Raw genomic sequence first — 21,798 nt, 5'->3', positions numbered from 1 at the left:
TATCTGTCTACCTACCTGAACAGTGAACGACATACAAATGTTTGACCTGCTGCTGTATTTCTGTAAACCAAACCTCTGACCCCCCCCATACCCCCCCCGCTCAATTGTTTTGAATCAACGGCAGAAAAGTTGAAAAAACAAAGCTAAAGCTCAGTAAGTGTGCTGTACTCACTCGAGTGGGAAAGTAGCGGCTGGTCTTGAACTGCTTGAGGAAGCCTGACATGGCAAACGTTGAGAAGAAGAGGATCACTGACCAGAAAAGGACATCTGGGGTGTAGGGGCCATGGTGTCCACAGGTGGGACCCAGAAACTCGCCGTGAAATTTGCGACAGTCCTGCATTGGAGACACAGACATCAATCTTTCTGCTTTTTGTTTCCAAATTGAAACACCCCCCTTCCCTGTATGTCAAGTCGTTGTCATGGGCATTCATGCAATACAATGCCAGTTTTGTGCCACATACCCACGTTGAATGCCCTGGCACAGAATCATTGGCTGGTCATACAAAATAACATTTTGGTTCTGGAGCTTTGGTGGAAATGCAGACGCATATGCAGTGAAACAAGAGGTCTACTCACCGTGACCGTGAGGTCAGCCCAGGAGATGGACGCCGCCGTGATGTTGTTCTTCTCCCAGTACTGTAAGGTCTTGTTGCTGGGAGTTGTCGGTTCTGAGCACTTGCAACTGTGAACAGGAAGAAAAGCTGACTTGATTCTCTTTTGACAAGGGGGCTCTGCCCCCTGCTCTCTTTGCTCGCCTACCCCCGGCGTTTTGAACCCGCGCCCACTGGGCAGCCACGTGTGAGGATGACGCACGTTTAATACGGAGCATTTGCCCGTGTCACTCTGGGGCCCCCCACTGTTAATACGGAGCTCCGTCCGTACTATTATGCGGTGTATTGTGGACTACTGCGGACCCCGTAGTGTTTCCAGTTTCAGTTTGTATCTCGGTCAGTCGAGCTTTTGTTTTTGAAGCTTTTGAATTCCGGTCTTCATTATCTGTAACCTGCTGTCCATGTGTTTGGCCCCCTCGTTTAACCTGTTTATGACGTTTTACTTTGCTTTCTACTCTGTCTTTCATTTCTGATCTCGCTTTATTCTGCTTTTGTTTCAATGACACTTGGTCCGTGGTGAATATATTTTCCCTTGTTCGAGTAATAATTTTTATTTGTTTGCGATACTGTGATGTTTATCGTACTGTTAATAATGCATCACTGTAATGTGATTCACGTATGCTGTATAGTTTGGACGTGTGAGGATGACGTATGTTTAATACGGAGCGTTCGCCCGTGTCACTCTGGGTCTCCCCACTGTTACTACGAAGCTCTTTCCGAACTATTATGCGGTGCATTGTGGAGCACGGTGGACTCTGTAGTGTTTCCCGTTTCACTTCGTATCTCGTTTAGTCGAGCTCTTTCTTTTTGGAGCAGTGCCTGCCTGGTCTGCGGCATTTCAGACGCACGTTGTAGGCGCCTGCGTTCATTAATTATATCCAGGCAGGCGCGTGTTTGTATCTCGGTCACTCGAGCTGTGTCGTGTTGCATCCGTGTCTGCTTTGCCTACGCAGTTTGAGACGCGCGTTGTAGGCGTCCACGTTCATTAGATTTGTCCACGCGGGCTCGGTGTCGAAGCTGTGTTAGTTGTTGAGCTGTTTGGTTTTGGAGCCAAGACAGTTTTGCTTCCGCGGTTTCAGACGCGTGTCCATACCATCTCGGGTTTGATGTATGAACCTTTGTGGACTCCGTAGTGTGTCCCGTTTCACTCTGGGGCGGGGTGTTGACTCCTCTTGTTTTACTATGTCTCCTCCTGCGCCTTCACCACGCATTAGTGCCACTCACAATATGGCGGCGACGCCTGCGCCTTCCGTATTATGTCGGTTTTTACCATGCTGTGTAGGCGCCTTTACTTTTTGTACTTTACCGCGCCTTCTGACGCACGATGTAGGCGCCTGCACCTTCAGGGTCCGTATCCACAGTGTGGTGTGGACGTTTAACTGTCGTTGTTTCTGCCTGTATATTCTGTATCTCGGTGTGCATGTGTTTCGTGCCTAGGTTTTTTTGAAGCTGCTGCATTCCAGTTTTCATCATTTGTAACCCGCTCTACATGTGTTCGTCCCCGTTCTTTAATCCCTTTATAAAGTTGTACTTTGTTTCCTACTCTGTGTTTTATTTCTGACCTCGCTTTATCCTGCTTGCGGCATGTCAGACGGTTCGTAGTCTTTCTCGTTTTACTCTGGGCAGGGGGGCTTTGTTCTGTAACCTGCTCTCCATGTGTTTGTCCCTGTTCTTTAACCTCTTTATGACGTTTTACTTTGTTTCCTACTCTGAGGGTTCTAGTCTCTCCCGTTTTGCTCTGGTGCCGGGGGCTTTGTGTGGCGCCTGCGCCCGTGCGTTTCCCTGTTAGGGCTTTGTGTGGCACTTGCGCACTATGTCTTTTGCGTCCATGGGCAGGTCCCTGCGTCCATATCCAGTTTACCATTCTCGTTTAGTAATATGGATTTTTAACTGTCATGTGAAGTCTCAATCAGAGTCTCCAGTGCCCTCTCCTGGGCATTTAGGGCATTGCAACTCTTTTTTTCAGTGCAGTCACTTAGTGAGTGGCCAGTCAAATGAATGTCAGAGCTCTGGTGAGGGGCACCGCTGTGGCGCAGTGACTGGGTCGATACTTAAATACATCGTAGCTCACTAGGTCAGTGACTAGAAGCTTCACAAAATGTACACCGTCATGGAACAAAGCAAGTAAAGCAGGTGACTTTTCAATGGACCGCTAAGACAAAGGCCACTTGCTGTCCCCCTGTGATGGCTTGAATGTCCCAACAAAGCTCCTGTGACAAATTTTCAAGTGTTTAGCCTTAGGAAATTGACATTAACTTTTAGAAATCACAGGGACACTCCAGTACAAGAAGACCCCCATACCAAATGTCTTAGGCAGTCACAGGCAGCAATCTCATCAAGAAGAAGATGCCCACCATTAACCGATATGCATATAGGAGGTTGTGATAATGCTCCTTACGTACGACCAGTCCGATTACTGCAGAGGGTGGAGATGCCTTTTCAAGCCTAAGCCTCATCTTAACTAATATGAGGACCCCTCTAAAGGTCCAAAAGTGACAAATGTGAATGGCACTGTACACACACAGACCAGCTAAAGACACTTGACACTGTAAAGCAGTTCTTCTCAACCACTGGGCTGCCGCTGGTGGGCTGCGAGTTGCTATTGTTGATGATGGTAGGGGGTCACGCAATGTCCACAACAGCTGACGGTTGTGCTCAGTTCACAAAGTACGAAGCTCTGACCCTCATACTCATTCTGCCCCCGCTCTCGGTTCACCAAGGGGGACAAACAACAATTCACCCTAAACTGCTTTCACAAACAAGCATAGTTGGAGAAAAAGTGGGCCACAATACCAAAAAAAATCAGGGGGTTTCCTGCCATAAAGGTCATATTGCACCTCAGAATAACCCAGAGGGTCAAACTGACGACGTGTTTGAATGGGAAACTAATTGGTGGGTGTGATAAATCTTGAAAAGTCTTGAAAAATCCCAAAAATGGCCACTACAGGGGGAAAACAATTTAAACCCCTGGCAAGTTACAAAGAGGGCAAGAAAGAATCTTTATAAATCAAACATTTACGTTTATAAAAGTAAGTCCTGAGGAGCACAAAGGTCTTCAAAGGGCAACCCCAAAAGTGAATAAAGTCCCAACAGAGCAAAAGGTCACAAACTCCCACAGAAATTCATCCATCCATTATCCAACCTGCTATATCCTAACTACAGAGTCATGGGGGTCTGCTGGAGCCAATCCCAACCAACACAGGGTGCAAGGCAGGAAACAAACCACAGGCAGAGCGCCAGCCCACCGATAGACACACACACACAGCACACACACTTGGGACAATTTAGGACCGCCAAGAAATCAGAAATGTCAAAAGGGCAAAAGACACAGGAGAACTCACCACCTCCCTAGGGCATTCAATGAACCGCAAGGGATGGTGGGTTTTCCTCAGCCTTTAGAGTGCTGAGGGCAGGCCCTTAATGGTGATAAGAGAGGTGGGACCACACGCAAGGCACTTGGAACACAACAGTAAATACGTTGACACACTGAAACTAAATGGCCAACAGCCTTAACATTAACAAAAGGATCAAAAAAGAACAAGAAATAGGAAAATATGAACTCCAGTCTCCCCATTTCACTCTCCTGCAGGTCGTGTCCAGGCCAGCAAGTGCGGCCCAGGAGCAGAACAGACGCTGACTTGATGGCGACTCCTGCTACTGATCAGAACTAACCACCAGCTACAAGTCGCATTATGTGACTTTGGCTTCTGATCACATGACAAGCGTGAGTAGGATCTTCATGAGCGTAAGACCAATTCTGGAATGCGCTAAGTGATTGTTTAGCAGGAGCTGAAAGGTCTTATGGACCAGGCTGACACAACAATGAAGGCATTTAATCTCAAAATGGCACATTAAGCGCCAGATCAGGGAACAGATGTCCCCATACCTGAAGGGTGACACAGTGTGTGTTAAGTGTGTACTTACTAAGACAGGGTTAGCCTGTCCAGGTCGGACTTCATGTTGACGGGGTACATCTCTCCTAGGTGGATCAGCTTCTCGATGGCTTCATAAATAAAAATAATGCAGATGAGCGATGCAAAGGCCTCCTCTGTGAAGCGAGTGATGTAGCACACCAGCGAACTGGCATCCGTGGCCACGAGGACGAGACAGAGGCCGGCAGTCCAGAGGCCGATGCAAGTGCGCAGTGAGAGGTAGGAAAGTTCATAGTCCCTGTAAGGAAGGAAAGATCATCACCTTAATAAAAAGACAAGTGTCTGTGTATCCAGGTCTCTGTCTGGTTGTTACATCTTTGTGGTTCCAAAAGATGGCACAACACAAACATTAAGACAAATCCCATACTGAATGGCATATAATAGAGACTTATGCATGACATTTGTCATTCCAACAGATGGCGCATCACAGACCTTAACACTGCTTTTACAACTCACATACCAAGTGGCATATAACAAGAGATATATGCAATGCATTTCTCATTCCAACAGATGGCACATCACAACCATTTATAGTAGTAAAATGCATTGTGTTTGTCATTCCAACAGATGGCACATCACAAACATTTGTGGTAATAAAATGCATTGCTTTTGCCATTCCAACAGATGGCACATCACAACCATTTATAGTAGTAAAATGCATTGTGTTTGTCATTTCAACAGATGGCACATCACAAATGCTTGTAGTAATAAAATGCAATGCATTTCTCATTCCAACAGATGGCACATCACAAACATTTGTAGTAAAAAATGCATTTGTCATTGTAATAGATGGCACATCACAACTGTTATTAACATTGCTTTTACAAATTCAGAGTGGACCTGACAGCCGCACGCCGTTATGTTCAATGCATTGTATTCTGTACTGCTGTTACGAGTCTGTGGGAAACGTGTGACTACCATGCTGTCCCCATGTTTGTAGGTCTCAATCCCCTTCTGCTTGCTACTTTTCATCTAACAACCAAGGCCAAGAACTGCTTACATCTCCAGTAAAAGTCCGTTCAGGAGCAGCTAGGTACCTGCAGAACTTGAAGAGGATCTTCTCAAACACCAGCACAGGTCCAGTGCTTCCCAGAATGGTGAGCGGCTGTCCGGCAAACAGCGAATACGCAATGCCTGTCATGGAAGCTCCAAGCAGAGATTCGATAGCACTCTGTAAGGGAGACAGGAACAGGGTGGGGGATCAGGAACGTCACCGGCGAATAAAGTCAGACAACAGGACAGGCACATCTGCTAAAGCAAGTCCCCATAGTGTCATAAAGCATGTGGCACTGGCCATGACGGCTACACCTTGGCCAAGCTGGGCTCCAGTGGCCCTTCACTTTAGACAGGTACCAGAAACAAAGCGGAGAATGGCTGACTGGCTGAGTGTAAACGTCCCCCCTTGTTTAAGTGCCATGGTACCTTTCTTTGCCCTGGCAGGGTCACCGGTAGGCATATGCACCACTTTCCCAGTCCTTAGCTCACATGTGTGCCCACCTCACTTTTCCAAACTTTGTAAGAACAGCAATGAGCCAATGAGATCTAGCGGTGCCCTTACCCCTCCCATTAAGCCTGCTCTGACCTATCAGGATGCTCCCAGGTAAACGTTCCTCAGTTATCGTACCTCCTCCCCCCTACCGAAAATGAGATCTGATCTAACAGGGTGCTCCTTACAATGCGTCCCTCGGTGGCCTCCCCGAGCAGCCCTCCGAAAGTGATGACAGGGGACATACAAGCGCAGTACAGGAAGAGGAAGGAGGCAATACACTGCAAGCTGAGAGCGTCACGGAAGTCACTCCAGTAGAAGGGGGCTTTGCGCTTGATGTCCAGGATTAGTCCCCCAAACAACCTGCACAAGGGCAGAAAAGGAACTGTAAGACAAAACTTGTCATTAACACTTTTTAAATAAGAGAACAAGTGAGACCAGAACACTGAGACCCCGTTCAGACTCTGAAGGGGGCAGGTGGGCAGCTTAGGGCTCTGAAGCTCTCTGCCCTCCTCAGCTGGCATTCAGCTTGGCAGCCATACCTGTCATACGACACATAATGAAAAGAAATGGCAGCCCTGGTCCTCACACAACTCCATCCCCAGTCACTTTATCAATACCCACCTAACACCACATGGGGGTCTCAGGCTGTGAAACACAATCATAAAACCAAAGTCACACATTTCAAAAGGTGAAAATGCACAAATACCACTTCAGATTGGCAGCGTCACCCTGGGATTTGGAGAAACGTCAAGATGACTTTTACGGACATTAGGGGCTTTAACGACAATGACATGACAATGATGGCGTTACTTCAAGTGAGCCCAAAACGTTTTGCTGGGGTTCGGCCAGCATTTTTCCACTACCTGGGGTTCGCAGTTGTGTTTTTTGTTTGTGACGTCTAATTTCATGTCATTTATTTGTGTTCATGTTTCTTCTGTTTATTATGTACAGTTTTCCTTTGTGTTCACTTTTAAATGAATGTGGACATGTATGTTGTGGGTGGTTCCCCAGGGGTGTGGCCACCTTCCAGTCACCGCCCACCATCCTATTTAAGGGAGGGCCTCCCATAGTTCCTGGTGGTTTATTTCAAATGCACTAGCGAGTGGTCACTTACTGCGTTTTCTGTGAATTTGTGCTATTGTTTTATGCTTATTGTTTTTTTGGATTTTTAACCCTGTGCTTTCCTTTTTGATCAACATTTTGTATTGGAACTGTGTGTTATGATTTTTGAACCTCTGCTCTGTACCTCAGCAGTGGCATTCATGGTGACTCTTCCTATGAAGTCAGTAGACGGATTGGGAGAGCATGGGGGATCATGAGATTGCTGGAAAGGGGTGTGCGGCGCTCCTGATATCTCTGCAAAAGGACGAAGGTCCAAGTCTTTAGAGTCCTGGTGCTCCCTGTTAGTGAGACATAGACACTATCCAGTGACCTGAGATGAAGACTGGACTCCTTCAGTACTGTGTCTCTTTGGAGAGTGGTGTGACTTTGTGTTGCTCATGGAGTCCCTGCATTGTGAGAGAGCGTCAAGTTACGGCACTACGGCCATGTGGTGCCATTACCCGAGGGTGATTCGGCTCATTGTTGAGGACCTGAGTGGCTGGACTAGGCCATGGGGAGACAGATGATTACCAGATAGATGGTCATTTCTGAAGGGTGGGACTGGACCACGTGTCAGCCTGGGGGGGGTTGCCAACCAGGATCCCGATCTCTTTTAGGCACCACTTGTTTGACTTTGTGTTGCTCACGGAGTCCCGAATGAGGCACATGACCTGCATTGCGAGGGAGCGTCAGTTACGGCACTACAGCCATGTGGCGCCATTACCCGAGGGTGATCTAGCTCAATGTTGAGGACCTGAGTGGCTGGACCAGGCCAAGCGGACGTTCATGTAACACCAAATAGATGGGTGGGACTTGACCACTTGTCTGCCTGGGGGGTTCCTAACCAGAATCCTGAGCTGTTTCATCGTGTGGTGGGTGCGGCGACACTCTGTACTGGTGCAGGCTCCCCCACCTGCTCTATCTGCAGTCTACCATTTTTGGATTCCATATTGGGACTTTGTTCACTGTGTTAATTCCTTTGCTCTCTTCAGAGTTTGTACCTGCACAGCTTCTGGAAAACAACCCTTTTATTTTATAAAGCTCTCTCTCATCCTTTTTCGGTGTCTAGTTGGGTTTTCTTGACGGTGTTGACCACCAATAGCGGGCAGCTTTAGAAAGTGTTTTTAGTACCTGCGCTTTTGGGGCTCCCCACGCCCCTTAAGGCTCATGGAGAAGGGCGTGTCAGTTGACAGAACTTCAACCCGCTTGTACGGGACCTCCTGACACGGACATGATACCCGAGAGGGCTAAAAGGGCAGTTCTCTCGCCTATTTGCACTTGTGCCACTGCACCCTCATTTCTGTTTCTGTTTTTTGGCTGATTACACTAAATGGGGTGGACCCGGTTGGCACCCCAAATTTTCCTTCCTTACTGCCACCACTCTCCACAGTGGTGAACGTCACTATTAAAATTATGTTCTGGACGTCCCCACGTCTTATTTACATTTGTGTTCTTGCAATAATGGTACTTATTCCATGAAGTATCTTTGGACTGAGGGTCCGGGAGTATTTGTTATCTCTAAGAAAAGATGAATTTTATTTTCTGTTATGTACTGTATTTATAGCATCACTGTTTTGTTGCTCAATGCATGCTGGTATTTTGTTAATCGGTTGTCGAGACGCCAGCCCCCAGTTGCTGAGTGTTATGCACTGTGCACTTGCAGAGTTATTTTTCCCCTCTTATAACATTTGTTTTAGAACAATATACTGTATTACGTGGGAGTTTGGGCTGCGTTTTCTCTAGCACCTTCTTTGTAGGCTCTTTGTGATTAAATGTTTCCCAGTGTAATGATTAATTAGTCACAGTGCCGTGACATTATTTTGTTTATTAAATTTGTGTTCACGGCCTGTAGTTAAACCCCCTCGACTTGTGTGGGTGCTCTATAACCCAACATCCCACTACCTGTGGCCTCCGCTGCAGGAGCCTGTCCGTCCTGGACAGCGAGGATTCAAGTACCGCCAGCCCACCGCCTGACGGCCCTTTTCTTGGCTTCATAGTGTTATGGCTTAAGCAGGATTTTATCTCGGACTCGAATATTGTTTTTTATGCAGCTTAGGAGAACTGGTGACACTAAATAGACCGTGGTGTGTGTGGAGGTCTGTGAGTTCACCCTGCAATAGGCTGGCACCCTGTCCAGGATGGTTCAGGCCTTGTGCCCCGATGCTTGCTGGGTTAGGCTCCAGCTTCACCGGGACCCTGCGTAGGATTAAGCGGACTTTGGAAATGGTATGCTATGGTATATGGTGGCCACAAGAATTCCTTCTGAATGCTCGGAAATCACTTCAGTTTTGTTCGTCTGGCTCCTCTTGTGTGACCAGTGCAGGAAAGCCTTGACATACGACATAAAATTAAGACTTGTCTTTGTATCTACTTATACTTTGGGATTCCCTCCCTTATTCTTGGCCCACTAGACCCCAAAAAAAAACCCTTCAAATTTAGTCCATTTTAGGGCCCAATTGTGCGATCAGAAGGACTTGAAGTTCTGTATGTCCCATACACTGAATTTGAAGGGGCGGGGCCACCATGATGTGCAGCTAGAGGGACCGCCCACTGCCTATTTAAGGCCAGGCCCCCAGACCAACACGGAGTTTCACATTTGGAAGAATGTTTGTGGATTTTTCTCATTCATTGTAGCCCCTGGTTGCCTTTACACGGAGTGTGGAATTTGCCTTGGGTTGCCATTTTAGGCCTAACCCTTTCTTCCTTCCTTCCTTCCTTCCTCAAACAATTCTAACTTTGAAGATTCCAGAGTATGAATGCTAAATTAGAGAGAAATACGATTCTGACTTCAAACAACGGCTCTTACAGAGCAAGCGTAAACATCATCAGTTGTGTGCTCAAGTCGTCTCTCGCTGGGAAAGCATCTCTTGTGTTATGCGTCTGTGTTTTAGTGCTTTTTCGCTTTAGTTTTGGTGTGTTTGGCTATATGGACATAACTCCTATCTATTAAATAGTGCATCCAAGAAGAGTCTGGAAGCAATGACGCCTAAGAGGACGGTTCATTTAATTATACAGTATTTAGGTATTGTATTGATTGTTTTCATGTTTTAATTTTTAATTTAGGGCATTTGATTGTGTTATTTTTACCTTAAATTATGTACATTTGCTGTTTATCGAAGTTTATCGAAATGGGCGTTTAGGATCTGGGAATGGATGAGTTCAATTTCCATTACCGTATATACACGTGGATAAGTTCTCCCACTGATAAGTTGGGGGGCTTGATTTTATTATATAATTTCTGGTATTTTATAATGTCGGTCGTACAAGTCGAAAGCGGAAAACTCATGCTATTGGTCCAAGAGATTACGATATGCTAACGCCCACCTTAAGAGAGTAACGACAGAGCACATCATGAATTGTGCCTACGTGACCACACGATAATACCCGAACTATTACGAAGCGACGTTTGCACTGTTTTGTGTTTTTTGGATCTCACACTCTCATACACCTTTATCGTAGACGGAGTGGTGGCTCTAAGTCTAGCGATCTGCACTGGCAATCGGAAGGTTGCCGGTTCGAATCTCGTAAAATGCCAATAGAGACTCTGCTCTGTTGGGCCCTTGAGCAAGACCCTTAACCTGCAATTGCTGAGTGCTTTGAGTAGTGAGGAAAGTGCTATATAAATGCAAAGAATTATTATTATTATTATTATTAAGGGCATCCCTTATCTACGATGGAGCGTTCGATCAGAAGAAAATAGGAAGCTGGTTTGAAATTAAAAGTTGTTGAAGTGGCGAAAGAAATTGGTGACTGTGCTGCTGCAACAAAATTCAATGCATCTGAGAAACTGATGTGAGATTGGAGAAAGCAAGAAGATGTTAAAAAAAAAAATCTAAGTGTCGATTTTTTAAACGGGAGTATAAGTCGATTTTTTCGGGTTTTAAGACCCGACTTATACGCGAGTATATACGGTATTTCTGATTTGGACTTCAAATGATTCAAAGTTCAGACAGTCATCTGGAACAAGTTCAAAGTACGAGGCACCTCTGTATTTATATTTCCTCTTTGTTGGCCTTATCCTTGAATCCAGAGGTTTTTACAGTTTCCTCTCCCTTGATGGCTATTTCTGATGTGTGTTTTGAACTTTTAAAGCCAGCTCCCTATTATGGGCCTGCATGTTGAGTTTGGGTTTTGGCTGCCTAGGGTGAGGCCTGCTCCAGTCATTTTATCCATCCATCCATCCATTCATTTTCCAACTCGCTGAATCCGAACACACGGTCACGGGGGTCTGCTGGAGCCAATCCCAGCCAACACAGGGCACAAGGCAGGAACCAATCCTGGGCAGGGTGCCAACCCACTGCAGGACACACACAAACACACCCACACACTAAGCACACACTAGGGCCAATTTAGAATCGCCAATCCACCTAACCTGCATGTCTTTGGATTGTGGGAGGAAACCGGAGTGCCGGAGGAAAACCACGCAGACACGGGGAGAACATGCAAACTCCACGCAGGGAGGACCCGGGAAGCGAACCCGGGTCTCCTAACTGCGAGGCAGCAGCACTACCACTGTGCCACCGTGCCGCCCGTCATTTTATTTATTTATTTATTTATTCACCATTTTGTGTTCTGCAAATCATAACCCACAGGAACACTTGAGGAGTTTGACGTCACACAACCACAGAGCATTTCAAACAATACGTTCTGAATCTGAGAAGGCACAGTGTTACAACACAGCATACAGAACACACAATATTTCATTTTAAAAATCAAGCCCAAGCAATTCTGCCATTTTTCAGAGGACACTGACCTGCCTGTGCGCTGCAGCTCTGGACCATGATGCTCCGCGTGGAGCTCTGGTTCCACCTGGGAGACCATGCCGTTGGGAACTCCTGGCATTTTTCGTTTTTCCTGTTAAAATGGCACAAAAAAAATTTCAGATGAATTTAAGCAGACTGCTGAATGTCTCTGCAAATCAACGAGGCAGAGTTTATCCTGTCATACCAGCAAGGGGCCTGTTCTGGAATAAAAAAATCGAAAGTCGATCCCTTTCCAGAATATCTGCACAAATCCAAATAACCAAAATTGGAAACATAAAATAAAAATAATCCTAAAGATGACGCTTTTAAAAAATAAAAAGCATGGGAAAACTAAGAAAGCTATCTCATGTTTTAATCTTCAAAAAGAAACGACAACGTTAAGACATCAACAATCCCCAAACCAATGACATAAAGAACCATTTGTATACACAGTTTATTATACGAAAAAATATAAAATAAAATAAATTTAAATAAGACAAATAGAAACATACCAATTGTGGCCTGTAGGGGGCGTAGTAGAGTCCCAAACGCCAGACACAAGGGGATCAACAGGCCTGTTCATTTCATTCACATACCTTACTACACGTCTCCATTCCTCACAAGTACAAATTCTCTTCTTCTTCTTCCTTCCTTCCTTCCTTCCTTCCTTCCTTCCTTCCTTCCTTCCTTCTCTTCAAAGCTCCAGTCCTTCCCTGGAGGGCATCATTCCTTTCCTCACCTGAGTAATGTGGAGGGGCCCGGGAGTCTTTCAAGTGCCAGAAGATTGCACTTGTGGGTCAGGAGGACCTGCAATACAACAAGTGACCTCTGGTGGCCCCTCAGGGAACCCAACAAGCCTGCCCTTGCAGAACCAACTAGTGGTCCCATGCAGCCCTGTTGGTATCCAAATCCGAGCCACACCAGAGGTACATCACCATCTCCTAAAAGTCAAGGAAATTTGATAATGACGCGGTAACTGCAATGGATAGAAGCTGACGCAATTCAATGTGTTCGCAATGGCTTATGGGTAGTATGAACAGGCGCTATGCAGTGCTCTGCCGTCAGTCTACTTGAAACAAAGGTCGGTTGAACGTGGATGGGTGGCACCGTTGCTGAACGCCACGCCGTAGTGAGATTTCCTTGGGCAGAGGGAACGAAACCTGCTGAAATTCACCAAAGGAGGTTGGCACAGAATGGAAGTGAAAATGTCAGGAGTCAATGCAAACTTTACAAAGGGATAGAAAGGGTTAAAGTGGGAAGAACAAGTGTCACCAATGAAGCTCCAGCTGGTTGACACACAGGCCCACATCGACGTGGCGGATGTCTTCATCGGAGAAGACTGTCAGACAGATGACGATATCCACCGTTGCTGCACAGTTGGATATCAGCTACAGATCTTCATGTGCCACAGTGCCCGATGACTTGGGGTGCCAAGATGGGGCACTTTAACAGCTTATTGCTCTGCACAAGCTAACAGTGCATGGAGGTTGCGACCCAAAACCGTCCTTCCTCCCCCAAGTAGAGGCCACGACGGTGATTTGAATGTCTTCCACATCCCACTTAAAGCCCTGATCTGGCACCATGTGACTATCACATCTTCGGCCCACTTGATGAAGGTCTATGTGGTCATCAAGATGGGGTTAAGGAAGCTGACCTAGACTCAGGAGCAGCCCGAAAATCATCTTCTCCCAAAGTATGAAGAAATTAGTGGAAGGTTACAAGACGTGCATTGATCTGCGGGGGGGGGGATTGGGTTTTGGGGGGGTTGGTATGTGACATGATGGAACTGCGACGTTCATCTGAGACATCTGGCGCCGCCGTGAGTGGCAGCCTTTTCAGCAGCTCCGTGTATGACTGTATATGTATGTGTATTTTTCTACTTTTATTTTTCTATTTTTATTTATTGATCACTCCTACCACTTTATTTTATGTGGATTCGTTCCCTGGACACACTTACTTTTACTACTTGGACATGGATTTTAACACGCCGAGACTCGCTTATTCAAGTACTCAACTTCGGGCGCTGAGAACAAATGCCAGTGCCGGTGTGGTTCCCTATTTACCTGACGAGGTAAGAAGGCGGTATCGTGGCAGCAGAGCCGGCACTAAGCTAAAAATGAAGCAGCTTACGAGAAAGTGGCGTTTCAAGCCTTCGGTGCCTTCTGTGATCCTGGGAAATGTGAACTCAATCTCAAATAAGATCGACGAACTGGCTGCGCTGGTGAAAAATGTCAGGACCTACAGAGAATGCAGTTTGTTGTGTTTTTGCGAAACGTGGCTAAATAACACCATCCCAGATGCTAATGTGAAGCTACCCGGGTTTAGCACAGTTAGAGCGGACAGAGACGCAAGTACCTGTGGGAAGCACAAAGGAGGAGGACTCGCTCTCTATGTTAATACACGGTGGTGTAACTCTGGACATGTTAAAGTCAAAATCTCCACTTGCTGCAGGGACATCGAACTGTTGGCCGTAAGTCTGCGTCCCTATTACTTGCCCAGAGAGTTTGGACATGTCATTGTTGTCATCGTGTATATTCCTCCTCGGGCGGACGTGGAGATAGCGAGTGACATCATCCATTCTGCTGTTGCTAAGTTACAAACGCAGCACCCCGAGGCACTTGTGCTAATCGCTGGAGACTTTAACCATGTGACGCTGGACAAAACATTACCTGCATTCTCCCAGTATGTGGACTGCAACACCCGGGGAAATAGGACTATTGATTTACTGTATGCAAACGTTAAAGACGCATACAGTGCCACCCCGCTGCCTGCGCTTGGGAAAGCAGATCATAACCTGGTTCTGCTTCAGCCTCACTACAAACCAAAAGTGAGAGTCCTACCTGTAACCACACGATCATTCAGGAAGTGGACCCAGGAGGCTGAGAATGCTCTGAGACAATGTTTTGAAACTACAGACTGGGATATCCTGCAGGGATCACATAGTGAGAACATTGAGGAGGTTGTTGACTGCACTACTGACTACATCAACTTCTGTATGGACACTTTAGTTCCAGTAAGAACTGTACCCTGCTATGCTAACAACAAGCCATGGATTACAAGTGACATCAAGGGCCTTTTGAACCAGAAGAAAAGGGCCTTTAAAGACGGTGATCAGCATGAGCTCAAGCGCGTGCAGAAGGAACTCCGAGTCCAGCTCAGGGCGGCGAAGGAGCAGTACAGGAGAAAGCTGGAGCAGAAGTTGCAGAACAACAGCATGAAGGAAGTGTGGGATGGGATGAAGATCATCACTGGCTGCAGCTCGAAGCGGGGTGCCACCATCGAGAGAGACGTGAAAAGAGCAAATCAAATGAACATCTTCTTTAACAGGTTTGACCACCCTAACCCACTCTCACCTCGGAGTACTGCACTCTCTACACATCCTTCTGCTGATACCAACATAGGAGAGACATCCCCACCCACAATTACAGCAGCGCAAGTGAGCAGAGAGCTGAGGAAACTTTGTGCCAGCAAAGCAGCAGGTCCAGATGGAGTATCGCCACGACTGCTGAAGGTCTGTGCATCAGAGCTTGGGGGTCCTCTACAGCGCATCTTCAACCTGAGCCTGGAACAGGGGAGAGTCCCGAGGCTTTGGAAAACATCTTGCATCACCCCAGTCCCAAAGGTATCACGTCCTGGTGAGCTGAATGACTTCCGGCCTGTCGCTCTAACATCACATGTGATGAAGACCATGGAGCGGCTGCTGCTTCAACACCTGAGGCCACAGGTCCAACACGCCCTCGACCCTCTGCAGTTCGCATACCAGGAGAAGGTGGGAGCGGAAGATGCCATCATCTATATGCTACATCGATCCCTCTCCCACTTGGACAGAGGCAGTGGCGCTGTAAGAATTATGTTTCTAGACTTCTCTAGCGCCTTCAACACCATCCAACCTCTGCTCCTTAGGGACAAGCTGACAGAGATGGGAGTAGATTCATACCTAGTGGCATGGATCGTGGACTATCTTAAAGACAGACCTCAGTACGTGCGTCTTGGGAACTGCACGTCTGACATTGTGGTCAGCAACACAGGAGCGCCGCAGGGGACTGTACTTTCTCCGGTCCTATTCAGCCTATATACATCGGACTTCCAATATAACTCGGAGTCCTGCCACGTGCAAAAGTTTGCTGACGACACTGCTATCGTGGGCTGCATCAGGAGTGGGCAGGAGGAGGAGTATAGGGACCTAATCAAGGACTTTGTTAAATGGTGCGACTTAAACCACCTACAACTGAACAGCAGCAAAACCAAGGAACTGGTGGTGGATTTTAGGAGACACAGGCCCCTCATGGACCCCGTGATCATCAGAGGTGACTGTGTGCAGAGGGTGCAGACCTATAAATACCTAGGAGTGCAGCTGGACGATAAATTAGACTGGACTACCAATACTGATTCTCTGTGCAAGAAAGGACAGAGCCGCCTGTACTTCCTTAGAAGACTGGCATCCTTCAACATCTGCAGTAAGATGCTGCAGATGTTCTATCAGATGGTTGTGGCGAGTGCCCTCTTCTACGCAGTGGTGTGCTGGGGAGGCAGCATTAAGAAGAAGGATGCCTCACGCCTGGACAAACTGGTGAGGAAGGCAGGCTCTATTGTTGGCATAGAGCTGGACAGTTTAACATCTGTGGCAGAGCGAAGGGCGCTCAGTAGGCTCCTATCAATTATGGAGAATCCACTACATCCATTAAACAGGATCATCTTCAGACAGAGGAGCAGTTTCAGCCACAGACTGCTGTCACTGTCCTGCTCCACTGACAGACTGAGAAGATCATTCCTCCCCCAAACTATGCGACTCTTCAATTCCACCAGAGGGGGTAAACGTTGAACATTATTCAAGTTATTGTCTGTTTTTTTTTTTTACCTGCATTTTTTATTACTCTTTAATTTAATATTTTTTGCTGCTGGAATATGTGAATTTCCCCCTGGGATTAATAAAGTATCTATCTATCTATCTATCTATCTATCTATCTATCTATCTATCTATCTATCTATCTATCTATCTATCTATCTATCTACAGTGGTGTGAAAAACTATTTGCCCCCTTCCTGATTTCTTATTCTTTTGCATGTTTGTCACACAAAATGTTTCTGATCATCAAACACATTTAACCATTAGTCAAATATAACACAAGTAAACACAAAATGCAGTTTTTAAATGATGGTTTTTATTATTTAGGGAGAAAAAAAATCCAAACCTACATGGCCCTGTGTGAAAAAGTAATTGCCCCCTCGTTAAAAAATAACCTAACTGTGGTGTATCACACCTGAGTTCAATTTCCGTAGCCACCCCCAGGCCTGATTACTGCCACACCTGTTTCAATCAAGAAATCACTTAAATAGGAGCTGCCTGACACAGAGAAGTAGACCAAAAGCACCTCAAAAGCTAGACATCATGCCAAGATCCAAAGAAATTCAGGAACAAATGAGAACAGAAGTAATTGAGATCTATCAGTCTGGTAAAGGTTATAAAGCCATTTCTAAAGCTTTGGGACTCCAGCGAACCACAGTGAGAGCCATTATCCACAAATGACAAAAACATGGAACAGTGGTGAACCTTCCCAGGAGTGGCCGGCCGACCAAAATTACCCCAAGAGCGCAGAGACGACTCATCCGAGAGGTCACAAAAGACCCCAGGACAACGTCTAAAGAACTGCAGGCCTCACTTGCCTCAATTAAGGTCAGTGTTCACGACTCCACCATAAGAAAGAGACTGGGCAAAAACGGCTTGCATGGCAGATGTCCAAGACGCAAACCACTGTTAAGCAAAAAGAACATGAGGGCTCGTCTCAATTTTGCTAAGAAACATCTCAATGATTGCCAAGACTTTTGGGAAAATACCTTGTGGACTGATGAGACAAAAGTTGAACTTTTTGGAAGGCAAATGTCCCGTTACATCTGACGTAAAAGGAACACAGCATTTCAGAAAAAGAACATCATACCAACAGTAAAATATGGTGGTGGTAGTGTGATGGTCTGGGGTTGCTTTGCTGCTTCAGGACCTGGAAGGCTTGCTGTGATAGATGGAACCATGAATTCTACTGTCTACCAAAGAATCCTGAAGGAGAATGTCCGGCCATCTGTTCGTCAACTCAAGCTGAAGCGATCTTGGGTGCTGCAACAGGACAATGACCCAAAACACACCAGCAAATCCACCTCTGAATGGCTGAAGAAAAACAAAATGAAGACTTTGGAGTGGCCTAGTCAAAGTCCTGACCTGAATCCAATTGAGATGCTATGGCATGACCTTAAAAAGGCGGTTCATGCTAGAAAACCCTCAAATAAAGCTGAATTACAACAATTTTGCAAAGATGAGTGGGCCAAAATTCCTCCAGAGCGCTGTAAAAGACTCATTGCAAGTTATCGCAAACGCTTGATTGCAGTTATTGCTGCTAAGGGTGGCCCAACCAGTTATTAGGTTCAGGGGGCAATTACTTTTTCACACAGGGCCATGTAGGTTTGGATTTTTTTTTCTCCCTAAATAATAAAAACCACCATTTACAAACTGCATTTTGTGTTTACTTGTGTTATATTTGACTAATGGTTAAATGTGTTTGATGATCAGAAACATTTTGTGTGACAAACATGCAAAAGAATAAGAAATCAGGAAGGGGGCAAATAGTTTTTCACACCACTGTATCTATCTATCTATCTATCTATCTGCTCACAGTTAGCGGTGGTGAAGGGCAAGTGGCCTTTACTTTGGGATTCTCCCTTGGGTCAGTCTGGAAGAACATCTGTCCTTGAAAAGCCATCTTGATTTGTTCATCCAGTACTTCTGCACCACCACCCCATCTCCACAACCAGGGCAGGGAGCAGCGCCCAGCCTTTTAGGGACTCGAGAGGGGGGTGCAGTGAGTGTGTACGCCTGATGAGCCCAGAATTAGGGCGAAACACGTGTCGCGTACTCTTTGCATTATTTGACAGTAAAACTATTTTCAACCATTCTATGATCTGCTTCTCACAACTGAAAGAGGGCACCGTGGCGGATGTTAGCCGACTTGCTGACTAACCACTAGCGTTACCTGGTAGGTAACCACCCATACAATCAGATTGTGATTCAGACTACGAATGCCATGAATGTAATTACCCCGATCTACATGCTGTCAAATAAACGAACCACACGTCGTGTGCACAACGTTAGGGACTTCGCCTCTGGTGCTGACGTCCGAGGTTCGATTCCCGAGAGGGAGTGCAGTGAGTGTGTACGCCTGATGAGCCCAGAATTAGGGCGAAACACGTGTCGCGTACTCTTTGCATTATTTGACAGTAAAACTTTGCAACATATATATATATATATATATATATATATATACCATAATAAAAATAATAATAAAATAGTAATAATAGAGGTTATGGCCAGACATACCACCATTTTCATAAAATAAAGCTTTCTTTTATGGTTTGAATTAGATATGCATGTATATGTGACAAAGAGCCAGGCCTTTAATGACCTCTTTAGACCACAGCCATCAGCAGTGTGTCTATCTGTGGAGAGAGTGTCGACCTTGGCGAGATGTTTACTTACCTCGGCAGTGACTTTCATGGCTCTGGTGACTCTTCCTATGAAGTCATTAGACGGATTAGAAGAGCATGGCGGGGGTCATGAGGTCGCTGGAAAGGAGTGTGAGGCGCTCCTGATATCTCTCTATTATAATAAAAAAAATCTTGGGAGACGAGACTTTTTATCCTGCAACGAGACATGACTTTCTCAGAGAGACACCTTCACGTCCTGTGAGACGAGACTTTGTGCCAAGAGATTTAACCACGCCTGGGGCCGGAAATAAAAGACAAAAAGTAGATGAGAGTAGAAAGTTGTAAAGAATTAAAAATGTTAGCGCGGTAGAAATGCAGAGCAGGTCAGAGATAATGGAAGTACAAAAATTCAAAAGTCTCAAAAAAATGATAGTAAAGATCGCCATTAGTGCAAACAAATGGAAATGATTACTCGGTAAAATTACTGAACAGCGAAAAGAGATCGAATATATTGTTCAGATTTATACTTTAAGTCAGAGACTTGTAGATTGTCTAATTCGTGTTGCCATCAGGGAAAAATAAAGTAGTGTTTCTTCCCAATGAAGAGGCGTATCCGCGAGAATGAAAAGATTTGTTGTTTGGTGAAAGTGAAATTTGGCCCCCGTGAGATGAGACTTTATGCAAAGAGATTTGGAAAAGCCCCGCCCACATCTAAAAAATTCACAACCACGCACACGGTCCAATCATTTCTCATTTGTGTGAATGCTATTGTAAGACACAGTTCACGTAGAGAGAAAGAAACGATATTCACTCACGGGCAGTAATACGTTGCGTTGTCACGATGTAACTCCAAACACGGAATCAAAATTCAATGCGATATTGACGAAAAGGTACAAGTGAAAAGAGATCGAATATATGGACATAGGTGATATGACAGAAGTATGTAGATATTGTTTGGCTTTAAACTTAAGTCGGAGACTTGAAGATCGTCGAATTCGTGTTGCCAATAGGGAGTAGTGTTTCTTCCCAATGAAGAGGCCTTTCCACGAGAGTTAAAATTTTTGTTGTTTGCGAGCGGCAGAGACATGAATTTGCTGCCGTGTGACACAGGCTGGGGGGTTGGCGAACGAAGAGACCAAGGGGCAAAGCCCCCTAGTCTCTACAAAAGGTCGAAGGTCCAAGTCTTTAGTGTCCTGGTGCTCCCTGTTTGTGAGACATGGATGCTATCCAGTGACCTGAGATGAAGACTGGACTCCTGTGTCTCTTAAGAAGGTCCTTAGGGCCCCACTGGTTTGACTTTGTGATGCTTATGGGGTCCCGAATGAGGCACATGGCCTGTATTGTGAGGAGGCGTCAGTTATGTCACTACAGCCATATGGTGTGATTAGCTGAGGGTGATCCGGCACACATGACCTTCATTGTTGAAGACCCGAGTGGCTGGACGAGGTCAAAGGGTCGCCCATGTAACACCTGGCTGAGGCAGATAGAGGGTCATTTCTGGAGGGTGGGAATAGGCCGCTTGTCTACCTGGGGGGGTTGACAACCAGGATCCTGAGCTGTTTCGTTGTGTGGTGAACCTGACTTGACCTGACCTGTATATGTGGACTCTAAAATCTTTTAAGTGCTTAATGCCTCTAAAGGTCTTATTCTGGCCCTGATTGTAAGCGCCGGGAAGGAAGGATGGATAAGAATCCACGCTTTATCCCAGCCAGGAGGCCATAATGGACGGACTGAGTGAACGGGCTTACCAGGGAGCAGTTCACTTCCTCCACACGACAGATGGCAGTGCTCCTCAGGGCTGAACCTGATAAGGACAGCTGGAAATACAGCCCTGTCAAGGTCTTTGGGGGCCACCAGAGGGCACTGCTGGGGGAAGACTGCTCTGATTTCCACACACGATGACCTGGTCAGGAGAACGGAAGCAGTTCTCAGGTCTGGTTTAAAAGAGAGCCCGCAGGGCTGCAGAGTCGGGAGGCAGTGGGCATCGCTTCCTTGGAAGAGGAAGGAGAATTGTGTATGGTGTGTTTGTGCTGGTGTTCAAATGAAGAAGGTGTTTTGTAAAATAATCCTGGAATTGTTTTGGGTGTTGCAGTGTCTGAGCTTTGGTGCTCAGTGGCGCCCCCTAGTGGTTACAGTATATAACTGTACTGTGCTTTCTGGCCTTACCTGTGAAAGGTGCTTTATGAATACACTAGCTATCAGGTAGCAGAATAATTTAAAAGCATTTGCTGTCTCTTGCCAAACATGGACCTTCAGCACCTTTCCTCGGTGGTATCCACGGTGTCTGAACGTCTCGTCACCATCACCCCATATCTCGTGCGTGTTCTCGTAAAGCCAGCGTCTCAGACTCTGTCACTGTTTTTCGCTTTCTCGCCACCTGTCCGCTTTTATATGTTCTGTCTTTGAAGGCAGCTCTCTCAGTGTACGTCTTGCGTATCCAGTAACATCTCTTCA

General features: G+C 46.1%; 1 protein-coding gene across 1 annotated transcript in view; it reads right to left on the bottom strand.

Moving 5' to 3' along the window:
* The window catches only part of LOC114649163 (electroneutral sodium bicarbonate exchanger 1-like), a 236,867-nt gene that overhangs the window by 43,022 nt on the left and 172,047 nt on the right, over nucleotides 1-21,798 (bottom strand). The window contains exons 11-16 of the mRNA XM_051925027.1: nucleotides 11,887-11,987; nucleotides 6,218-6,392; nucleotides 5,581-5,714; nucleotides 4,536-4,781; nucleotides 577-682; nucleotides 173-334 (exon numbers count right to left, since the gene is read on the bottom strand). Of these exons, the coding sequence (XP_051780987.1) occupies nucleotides 173-334; nucleotides 577-682; nucleotides 4,536-4,781; nucleotides 5,581-5,714; nucleotides 6,218-6,392; nucleotides 11,887-11,987 (924 nt within the window). The remainder of the gene's footprint in view (nucleotides 1-172; nucleotides 335-576; nucleotides 683-4,535; nucleotides 4,782-5,580; nucleotides 5,715-6,217; nucleotides 6,393-11,886; nucleotides 11,988-21,798) is intronic.

Source organism: Erpetoichthys calabaricus, chromosome 3, assembly GCF_900747795.2.
Source record: "Erpetoichthys calabaricus chromosome 3, fErpCal1.3, whole genome shotgun sequence".
Taxonomy (NCBI): Eukaryota; Metazoa; Chordata; class Cladistia; order Polypteriformes; family Polypteridae; genus Erpetoichthys; species Erpetoichthys calabaricus.
Note: the sequence above shows the minus strand (reverse complement) of the source record. Positions and strands in the feature narration are given on the sequence as shown.